This window comes from Corylus avellana, chromosome ca6, assembly GCF_901000735.1.
Source record: "Corylus avellana chromosome ca6, CavTom2PMs-1.0".
NCBI classification, from domain to species: Eukaryota; Viridiplantae; Streptophyta; class Magnoliopsida; order Fagales; family Betulaceae; genus Corylus; species Corylus avellana.
Genome location: NC_081546.1, coordinates 28,738,753 through 28,750,237, shown reverse-complemented (window position 1 = coordinate 28,750,237; position 11,485 = coordinate 28,738,753). Strand labels below are relative to the sequence as shown.

Genomic DNA, 11,485 nt, shown 5'->3' with positions numbered 1-11,485 from the left:
CTTAAACATGGATTTGCCTTATAAGAGATGGATAAAAAATAGGTAAAAAATAAAAACCAAACATTTCTCGTATAATATAGCTTCTTGTTGGTCCACGTACGTCTCGTTGCCCCCTTATATATTATCTTAATTAGTTGGATCAAGCTTATCTTGGTTGCGTCTCACTCAAAAAGAAGAAGAAATGAAATTCATATTGTCATTTATTAAGAATATTTGAGAATCGTTGTGAGGATTTAATTTTCTTTTAGAAATTGCAGAGATTCCTTCTAATAGACCAAATCATATATAGGAAATACTCCATTTGATCATCAGCCCACAGTATGGTGGAGCAATATTAATAACAGGTCCAATTTGAAGTGTATTAAGATAAACAAATTGAACAAAAATAACAGCGTACATTTATCACAACACTTATACCGTAGAACAGGATCCTTTCCAATTCATTTGAATTAGATAATATCTTGTTAGTTATATGAGACAAAAATATCATTCCATTATAACTAACTAAATATTATCTAGTTTAAATGAATAGGAGATGATCCTAATCCCCACAATCACATGAATAAAGTAAGAAAGTCTTCATTATTATATGGTTCCCCACGCGCAGTGTCTTAAATCAACTAAATACATGTAAAGTTCGACACATGGCATAAACCCAATTCAAGTTATCTCTAATATGGTATTTCACCCTAACCCATATCATTTTTTGTGTATCAATTCGTTGATTTTGAGAGTACGTACTTTACATAAAAAAAAATCAGACGAAAAAAATTACCTCAGATTTACAGCTTGGTAAGATGCTTTTGGGTAAGATAACAAATGAGAATCCCTTGTAATTGGGGTTTTCGAATTTTATTGAAATTCCTACTATATTCATCCCTATATAAACGGCCCAAATTTCAGTAAAAAGTAAACATCTCAATGGTTATTATTACAGCTCGCCACAATACGTCAACCTTAACAACCTTAACGGTCTCCACTTAAAAATGGGGTACAAAAACGGTTCGTTTTTGGCATCATTCGGGAACGCGACGAATGCGATGCTTTCCTTCGTTTTCTGTTCCAGAGCGCGAAGACAGAGAGACGGAGGGAGCGTCAGTTTTGTGCATCCATTGTCGACGAGTCCAAAGGTTTTATCTTTCGCTTCTGAGTTTTACTCCAAAGCTTTGTTCTTTGACGCCGGTTTCTGAATATTTCACCTTCATTTGCTTATGATAGAGATAAAAGATGTTACGGAGACCAAGAAAGAACAACCACCTGCTTTCCTCTCTGTAGTTCAAGGACTGGGGATGGGAGAGAAACAAAAGGATACCAAGGAGACCCATGTTTCAATGTCGCTTGATAAGCTCAGAGAGCAAACTAGGGAGGCTGTTAAGGGATTTTGAAGATTGGGTCAAGCAGGTATATATATATATACAATACATTTAATTTTGTTTTAAAGATATTCTATAGCTGTGCTTTCTGGGTTTTGCTTAAATTTATAATCTTTATGATTACTATCAGTTTGGGCAATGGTTGAGTTGTGAATTTTGTTGTGGGATATTATAGTTTTCTAATTTTTTTCTGATACCGTGTTGAAATTGTGAGTAATTGGTTTTACCAATACGGAAGCTTTTTGGTGATCTTCAAACCATTGGATTTTCCTTTATATAATGTTAGCAAAAGCCGTTCTTGCCCTACAATAATATGAATTATGGGTTTTATTTTGTTTTTTTTTTTTTGTTTTTTTTTTTTTTAATTTTTAATTTTTAATGTAATTTTGAATCATTTGTTTGACTTATTTTCCTGGTTTGAATAGGGAGTAAACCATGAATTACCATTGGATATTGTAACCCTTTCTTATGCAAATCAAGCGGTTTATGGTTAAGGCAAATGTGTAAGAAAATTGAGTTTTGCTGTGAAGTATAGAAAATGGGAGTCCCAAGACATCTTGAAGAAATACATTATTTGTGGATTATAAAAATACGATTTTTGCAACAATAATGTTAAAAGAACAATTGTGAATCACCATATACATACACTATGGGGGAAGGATTTTTTTAGATTAACTATATATGTTTCACAAGGGCTCCAAGCTCATCGTGCTACTAGTTCTGAGATTGTTGCATCATTATCAGAACAAATTTCTGACTGCAATTTGCATTTATTTTTTGCCTCTTCATCTGTTTTCCTTGAAAAGCTGATTTTTTTGAAGCAGTTAGAGCTACTATTTCATTTTTTAGCATTGAAGAAACTTCTAACATAGATGGCCTGTCATTAGTGTCTTCCTGGATGCATAAAAGAGCTATTTGTGTGCATGCAATTAATTTGCACGATGAAAGTGTATCATCCAAAGAAAAATCCATAAATTCCATGCCTTTGCCTTCTTTCCACAGTTCATATGCCTGAAATTATAGAATATTGAGCATCAAATACTTGGAAAACAAAAATGTACCATAGGTACTCAGCAAAAGAAAAGAAGTGTAAGATTTTGATCCACGGTTGTCTTAGCAATGTTTACTCAAGTTACTTACATATTCTAGGATGTTTAGGTTCTCATCCAAACCATAATAACAAGCAGACCTTTTGCCACTAATGATTTGTAGAAGTAGAACTCCAAAGCTGTAAACATTAGATTTGGTGGAGTACACGCCTTTTCTAATATACTCAAGAGGAACATAACCGCTGCATTTGATTTTTTAACATAAAAATTAATTATTTAACAAACAAGAAATCTTAGGTTATAAAACTTTTTAGGCCAAGTACTTACTATGTTCCAACAATCCGACCTGTGTTTGCCTCATGATCATTTTTCCTGAAAATTCTAGCCATACCAAAGTCTGAGACCTTGGGTTTCATCTCGTCATCTAATAAAATGTTGCTAGCTCTCAAGTCTCGGTGAATAATTGTCATTCTCGAGTATTCTTGGAGATATAGAAGCCCTTGAGTAACACCTTCAATGATGTCAATGCGTCTTCTCCAATCCAATAGATACCGCCTGATAAGGTCTATGTCAAATACATTGTGAAAAGTCAATCATTCAATTATGATGGGAATAATAAAGGAATAAGATAGCGAAAAATGCCCAAAAATTTAAAAAGACACCTTGTGTCAGTATCCCTATAAACTTGAAATTAGATGACCTTGGCTTTGTTTAAGCTTAAAGGGTGTTTGGCACAAGTGTCAACATCTTTAATTATTGGCTTGCAGCCTTCTGTGAATAAGAGGCAAGCGCTCTTATGTTATTGCATTTAACATTCTTTCATTTACTGTAATTGAATTGCAGGAAAGATATCAGACCAAAGAGGTAGAAGTCCAAACTTTTGTTTGGCATGTACTCATAGATCAGCATTTGTTCATCTCTCTCAATGCAAAATCCCAAAAGTCCCACAAGATTTACATGTTGCAGCACGTATAACCTCATTCTTAAACTCCTCAAACTCTTGAGTCAATGTTTTAGAAAGCTTTTTCACTGCTATTTCTTGTCCATTTGGTAATACACCCTGATAAATAAATAGCCACCCATGATTAGTTGGTATCTTTCCATCATTGAGACACGCTAGACATTTTCTACTCCTGCTGCCAAAATGTAGCATGGGAGTGGTTTATAGATAGAGGTATGTTTCTGCCAATTTATTTAGTCTAAAACTTGAAGCACTTGTAATGATGATGAGGCAATGCCACAATATATGTAGTCTAACAAAAGTTTACCTTGTAAACGGGACCATAACCTCCCTCTCCAAGTTTATTTTCAAATGAAAGTCTATCTGTACCTGCCTCAATGTCAGCTAAAATAAAGACTTGCAGATCAGGAACATTGCCATTAAAATCTCCTGCAGCTGCAATATGATTAATTTTGGACTCTTATTCTTTAGATGTAACAACCATTCCTATATTAACGGAAAAATAATAATAATAATAATAATAATAATAATGAGAAGATGCCCAAAAGTGTTAGTTCCTCAATCATAGGGGTTAGAATAGTAAATGATCCTAACTTCCAATTATAGATTGTGAGTACATGTAGTAGAAATTTTTACCGTTTAAATTGAGCATTCTCCTCCTTAAGCAACAGATTACAAGGCCGAGTAGAAGAACAACAGTAGCAGTTGTAGCCAAAACGATCACTAATAAATGCCCCTTGTGTTGTCCATTATTTCCTTCCTCTTGAGCTGATAATGCATCTCATGATTGAATTTATGAGAGACAAATATGTTAGAAAAGATCTTAAAACAATGTCACTGTCAGACTTCTAATACTTTGGATTGCTGAAATAATTGGATGTTCATATAGTTTAGTTTATTAAGGAAATGAGATAATCTTCTATAAATATCAATGTCATATATGTCATGTCTTATCTCTTTCTAAGACAACCCAATAACTCCATGAAAAGTCAGTTTCCTAAGTCCAGCCAAGTCAGGAGAAGCATAAAAACAAAAGACAATAAGCTCATGTAGGGATGGGATCCCCTCTAATTCCCACACCCGAGAGCCCCAGCCCCCTCTCATAGACGAAGGGCAGGGTAATAACAGGGGTCCTAATGGTAGCTAGGGAATCCCGATCCGTTCATGTAGACGTTTCCTTCAATAAAGTACATCATTTGACTGAAATCTGATTATTCTCAATCAAAACCCAAACAGTGAAAAAAAGAAAGAAAAAGATTATATGTATAATCGAACAGGAAAGGCCATTGAAATCTTGACAAGCATTAGCAAAAGCATTCTAAAAGTATTATTTTAACATCAAATAGATTATCAAGACTGCTGCATTTGTTACCTGCTAGAGAAAGCTCCCAATTGTCATCATAAGGGACTTGCCACACAAAGTAGCCCAGTAGTTTCTTCTGCTTGGCATAAGAAACCTTAATTTTGACCACCTCAACATCTTCAAAGCCGACCCAGGCCGATCCAACTGTGAAGAATTTCACTACATACGTACCATTGTAGCTTACATTAGCCCCATATCTCTTAATGTAAGCCTTGATTTCCTTGTAGCTCATGTCTCCTTCAGGTGTAATGGTTGGACCAGTCGCCGGTGCACCAATAGCATTGTCGTTGGGATTCTTCAACGTCCACGCATAGCCATAGAAAGGCAAGCCCAAGGCCAACTTTCCAGCAGGCAAGCCCTTACCAATCCATGCACCAACGCCATAATCCGTGCTAGCCTCGCTTGATGGATCAAATAAGGCTGCAAGAGCACCTGTAAAGTTTGACCACTGAGGCATATAGTAGTCATAAGCCATGACATGAACCCAATTCAAGTTATCCCTTATGGAGTCCGCCGGGAAAGAAGCGCTATCCACATCAGGTGAGTATTGAACAGCAGCAGTCAAGATCAATTCTGTCTAGCTAGAGTTTTTGGCCTCAGAACTCGCTGCGGCTCGCCTCTCCTTAAAGAGTAACCCCATATTGGTTTTGTCGGAGCTTGTGTTTGCTGAAACCCAACGAAGGTCTAGGCCTTGGAAGCCATAAAGCCTTGCTATCTTCATTGAAGAGTCGATGAAAGATTTTCTATAGGAAGCCTTGCTGACCATCAATGAAAGGACTGCATAGTCTGCGCTTCCACCCCCAATAGAAAGGAGGGAGGTGATTGATGGGTTCTTCTGTTTAACAGTGTTGGTGAAGGTGGAGAAGTATGGCTCACCGGAGGATGAGGTAGAGAGCTCGTAGGACGAAAAGTTTAGACCTGCAAAAGCGCAAATAAGGTGACTAAAGAGGGCTGAGTTTATGTCTGAAACGAGGAACTCGCTGCCGGAGAACCAGTAACCCGCTTTGATCCAAGTTTGTGCAGTTGAAGGATTCAAGTGTAAAGAAAGAAAGATATGGAAAAGAAGAATGATGGCAATTTTGGACATCATGGAGCAAAGGTATATTTCAATTCTGAAGAAAGTAACAGCTTGCCATGAAATTGGTGGATATCAGGAGGTGGATTAATTTTGGAAGGATCTTCTGAGACAGTTGAAGAGAGGAGAGGTAACGTTAATTGGCCGGTGTGTAGTCAGCTTTTGTCAATAACAAAGACCGAACAAAAAGCTAAACATGGCCAACGTTTTCAACCTACTACTATACGAAATTGAAAACATGGCCAAAATTTTACCAAGATACGTAACTTCCAAAACAGAGTTTAATGTATTAATAATAACGTAAAATGTTTTCCATCTGAAAGGAGGTTTTGCTGAAAGACTGAATTGCAAATAGGTATACGTCATTAAGACCATGGACAATGACATTGATGTCAGGAATCGTATGGACGATGTCAATTTTGTCTTTTTGGTGAGCAAAATAATTTCTTCAGCAAAGAGAAAGATACATGATAAAGTATGAATCAAATGAGGTATCATTTGTTGGACTTATTTTCATCTGCCCTGCTTTCGTGTATATATATATATTACACGAATGAATTTCATTCATGCATCGACCCTTTTTCAATAAAACTTTTGGTTTCGTTGCTCTATATATATGAATATTGTTGAAAAACACGTGCACATTTATTTAACTAGTATCTTATTTTGTTGATATGGATGTGTCAATCGGCCTTTAATTTTTTAAATTTTTTTCTTAATTAAGGCCGAGTACTGCAACTGTTTCATTAGCTGAATAAGATAATGATATAATAAAAATATAATTTTTAACATTATTACTCTATGTATATATAGTTCATACCAATTTCCATAGATATGCATGTTCAAGATTTAAAAAGCAAAACTTATTAGTGAATTACTACTGTAGCACTCCACCCACAGATTTCAAACCAAACAGACTGGAAAGGTACAGATTTGGAAGGATGAGGACAAGGTCAAGGTCATGGCGATTTGAATATATATATATATATAGTGTGCATGGACGTAAATTGCTAATGACCATTTTGTATTGCTCAACAAATTCATAATGACTTTACACTATGTAGACTATTAGGATTGCCCTCAATGTCAAAGTCAGCTGTGGTTGTACTTAATGACCATATAGACCATGTCTAAAAATAAAAAAAAAAAGGAAAATGGGATTTTAAAAAAAAATTAATTAATTAACTATATAAGTTTCACAAGCCCTCCAAGCTCATCGTGCAACTAGTTCAGAGATTGTTGCATCATTATTAGAACAGATTTCTGGCTGCAATGTGGATTTATTCTTCTCCTCTTCATCTGTTTTCTTTGAAAAAGCTGGCTTTTTTGGAGTTGTTAGAGCTGCAATTTCATTTTTTAGCATTGAAGAAACTTCTAACATAGATGGCCTGTCATTAGCGTCTTCTTGGACGCATAGAAGAGCTATTTGCATGCATGCAATTAATTTGCACGATGAAAGTGTGTCATCCAAAGTAGAATCCATAAATTCCATGCCTTTGCCTTCTTTCCACAGCTCATATGCCTGAAATTATAGAACATTATGCATCAAATACTTGGAAAACAGAAAAGTATAAAATTTTGATCTACGGTTGTCTTAGCTATGTTTACTCAAGCTACTTACATATTCTAGGATGTTTAGGTTCTCATCCAAACCATAATAACAAGCAGTCTTCTTGCCACTAATGATTTGTAGAAGTAAAACTCCAAAGCTATAAACATCAGATTTGGTGGAGTACACTCCTTTTCTAACATACTCAGGAGGAACATAACCGCTGCATTGGATTTTTTAACATCAAAATTAATTATTTAACTAACAAGAAAGCTTAGGTTCTAAAGCTTTTAGGAAAAGTACTTACTATGTTCCAACAATCCGACCCGTGTTTGCTTCCTGATCATCTTTCTTGAAAATTCTAGCCATTCCAAAGTCTGAAATCTTGGGTTTCATCTCGTCATCTAATAAAATGTTGCTAGCTTTCAAGTCTCGATGAATAATTGTTGTTCTTGAGTATTCTTGGAGATATAGAAGCCCCTGAGTGATCCCTTCAATGATGTCAATGCGTTTTCTCCAATTCAATAGATACCGTCTCATAGGTTCTACATCAAATTAGATCATGAAAAGTCAGTCATTCAATTGTCATGGGGCCAATAAAAGAATAAGTTGCAAAAAAATACCCAAAAATTTTTAAAAGACACCTTGTGCCAGTATCCCTATATGCTTGAATTGAGATGACCTTGGCTTTTTTTAAGCTTAAAGGGTGTTTGGCACAAGTGCCAGCATCACTAATTATTGGCCTGCAGCTTTCCATGCAAAAGATGCAATAGCTTATTGCATTTAACATTCTCTCATTATGGTAATTGAATTGCAGGAAGGATATCATACCAAAGAGGTAGAAGTCCAAGCTTTTATTTGGCATGTACTCGTAGATCAACATTTTTTCATCCCTCTCAATGCAAAATCCCAGAAGCCGCACAAGGTTTACATGTTGAAGTTTTGCAGTAAGTATAACCTCATTCTTAAACTCCTCAAACCCTTGCGTAGATGTTTTTGAAAGCTTTTTCACTGCTATTTCTTGCCCATCTGGTAATACACCCTGATAAATAAATAGACACCCATGATTAATTGGTAATTTTCCATCACTAAGATAGTGCAAGACATTTTCTACTCCTGCTGCCAAAATGTAGCATTTCATAGATAAGAGTTATGTTTCTGCAAATTTGTTTAGTCTTAAACTTGAAGCACTTGTAATGATGATGGGGCAACGCCACAATATTTGCAGTCTAATAGAAGTTTACCTTGTAAACAGGACCATAACCTCCCTCTCCAAGTTTATTTTCAAATGAAAGTCTATCTGTAGCTGCCTCAATGTCAGCTAAAACAAAAACCTTCAGATTAGGAACATTGCCATTAAAATCTCCTGCAGCTTCCATATGATTAATTTTGGACTCCGATTCTTTGGATGTAACAACCATTCCTATATTAATTAACAAAACAAAACAAAAAAAAGAGACACAAAAAAGAAGAGAAGATGCCCAAAAGTGTCAGATCCTCAATCATGGTGGTTAATAGTAAATAATCCTAACTTCCAATTATAGATGGTGAGATTAAATGCAGTAGAAAGACTTTACCTTTTAATTTGAACATTCTTCTCCGTAAGCAACAGATGACAAACCCCAGTAGGAGAACAACGGTAGCAGTTGCAGTCAAAACGATCACTAATAATCGCCCCTTGTGTTGTCCATTAATATTATCTCCTTCCTCTTGAGCTGATAATGCATCTCATGATCGAATTATGTCAGAAATGATCTTAAAAACAATGTCACTGTCAGACTTCTAATACTTTCGATTGCTGAAATAATTGGATGTTCATATAGTTTAGTTTATTAAAGCAATGCCAGAAAATCTTCTATAAATATTAATGTCATATATATCATGTCTTATCTCTTTGTAAGACAACCCAATGACTCCATGAAAAGTCAGTTTGCTTAGGCCAGCCAAATCAGGAGAAACATAAAACAAAAGACAATAAGCTTATGTAGGGATAGGGATCCCCTGTAATTCCCTGCCCACAGAGAAGGGGCAGGGGAAATTGTAGGGTAGCCGTGCCTTAGCAGGGCTCCCATGCCTTAGAGGGTCCCTTAGGCCTTACCTCCCTCTCATAGACTTTTGCCCAAAGAGGAGGGAGCCGGGTAATAACAGGAATCCCTCAATTGTAGGGGATCCCGGTCTGCTCATGTAGACATTTCTCCTGATAAATTACCTCATTTGATCGAAATCTAATTATTGTCAACCAAAACCCAAATAGGGGAAAAAAGAAAGATTATATGTATAATCGAACAGAAAAGGCCACTGAAATGTAGACAAGCATTACCAAAAACTTGACATTGGCCTAACATTGAAATATTTATTCCTGTGTTCAATAAAATGGGATATAAAAAAAAAACAAAGACTGCTGCATCTCTTACCTGCTAGAGAAAGCTCCCAATTGTCATCATGAGAGACTTGCCACGCATAGTAACCAAGTAGTTTCTTCTGCTTGGCATAAGAAACCTTAATTTTGACCACATCAGCATCATCAAAGCAGACCCAGGCCGATCCAACTGTGAAGAATTTCACTACATATGTAGCATTGTATCTTACATCAGCTCCATTTGTTTGAATGTAAGCATTGATATCCTTATAGCTCATGCTTCCATCATCTGTAATGGCTGGACCTGTAGCCGGTGCACCAATAGAATTGTTGTTGGGATTCTTTAACTTCCACGCATAGCCATAGAAAGGCAAGCCCAAGACCAACTTTCCAGCAGGCAAGCCCCTACCAATCCATGCACCAACGCCATAATCCGTGCTAGCCTCGCTTGATGGGTCATATAAGGCTGCAAAAGCACCTGTAACGTCTGACCACTCAGGACCATAGTAGTCATAGGCCATGACATGAACCCAATTCAAGTTATCCCTTATGGAGTCCACCGGGAAAGAAGCGCTATCCACATCTGGTGAGTAATGAACAGAAGCAGTCAAGATCAATTCTGTCTGGCTAGAGTTTTTTGCCTCAGAATTCGCAGCCGCTCGCCACTCCTTAAAGAGTAACCCCATATTGGTCATGTCGGAGCTTGTGTTTGCTGAAACCCAACAAAGGTCTAGGCCTTGGAAGCCGTAAAGCCTTGCTATCTTCATTGAAGAGTCGATGAAGGATTTTCTATAGGAAGCCTTGTTGACCATCAATGAAAGGACTGCATAGTCTACGCTTCCACCCCCAATAGAAAGGAGGGTGATGATTGATGGGTTCTTTTGTTTAACAGTGTTGGTGAAGGTGGAGAAGTATGGCTCATCGGAGGATGAGATAGAGAGCTCGTAGGACGAAGAGTCTAGACCTGCAAAAGCGCAAATAAGGTGACTAAAGAGGGCTGAGTTCATGTCTGAAACGGGGAACTGGCGGCCGGAGAACCAGTAACCCGCTTTGATCCAAGTTTGTGCAGTTGAAGGCTTCAAGTGTAAAGAAAGAAAGATATGGAAAAGAAGAATGATGATAATTTTGGAATACATCATGGAGCAAAGCTATACTTCAATTCTGAAGAAAGTAAAAGCTTGCCATGAAAGTGGTGGAGATCAGGAGGTGGATTAATTTTCCAAGGATCTTATCTGAGACAGTTGAACAGAGGAGAGGCAACATAATAGTGCCATCTTTCTCAAGGTCCCTTTCATTGACAAGTCTTCAAAGTCTTTCCTGAATTGTACGTTGTGTAGTGAGCTTTTGTCTATTTCTAAACGAGTTTTTATGAGACTCACTTGTTAGAATACATTTTGGATAGTCGGTTTATCTACACATAGATAAATAGGTAGGATTTCATACAAACTTGCTAGCAATTCGAATCTATTAAATCGATATAAACCCGAACAACAAATTACTAAAAATTCTAATTCGTTGCGTCCGGAAGAATCTGCTACGAAATTGAAGACAGCTGAAAACAGTTAAACAGGGCCAAAGTTTTATCAAAAGTCGTAACTTTTAACAACAAAGTTCAATGTATTAATAGTCTAAATGCACTCCCTCCCAATACACACAGTTCAATGTCTTAGGTAGTCCAGCACACCACACAAATTCAAATAGTTGAATCCAATCGTCTCTTTCAAGTTGAACGGTCTAAGCATCCAGAAGACATGAT

General features: G+C 36.7%; 1 protein-coding gene and 1 pseudogene across 1 annotated transcript; both read right to left on the bottom strand.

The window, feature by feature from the left end:
- Positions 1 to 2,087: 2,087 nt before the first annotated feature.
- Positions 2,088 to 5,833, bottom strand: LOC132185559 (class V chitinase-like; annotated as a pseudogene).
- Positions 5,834 to 7,029: 1,196 nt separating this feature from the next.
- LOC132185558 (cysteine-rich receptor-like protein kinase 34) lies at positions 7,030 to 10,887 on the bottom strand. Its single transcript, XM_059599320.1, has 7 exons — positions 9,785 to 10,887; positions 8,948 to 9,085; positions 8,615 to 8,793; positions 8,202 to 8,412; positions 7,678 to 7,915; positions 7,443 to 7,593; positions 7,030 to 7,343 (listed from the first exon to the last, which is right to left on the bottom strand). Exons 1-7 carry the CDS (start codon positions 10,866 to 10,868, stop codon positions 7,035 to 7,037), a joined length of 2,310 nt encoding a protein of 769 aa, XP_059455303.1. The 5' UTR covers positions 10,869 to 10,887; the 3' UTR covers positions 7,030 to 7,034.
- Positions 10,888 to 11,485: the final 598 nt, after the last annotated feature.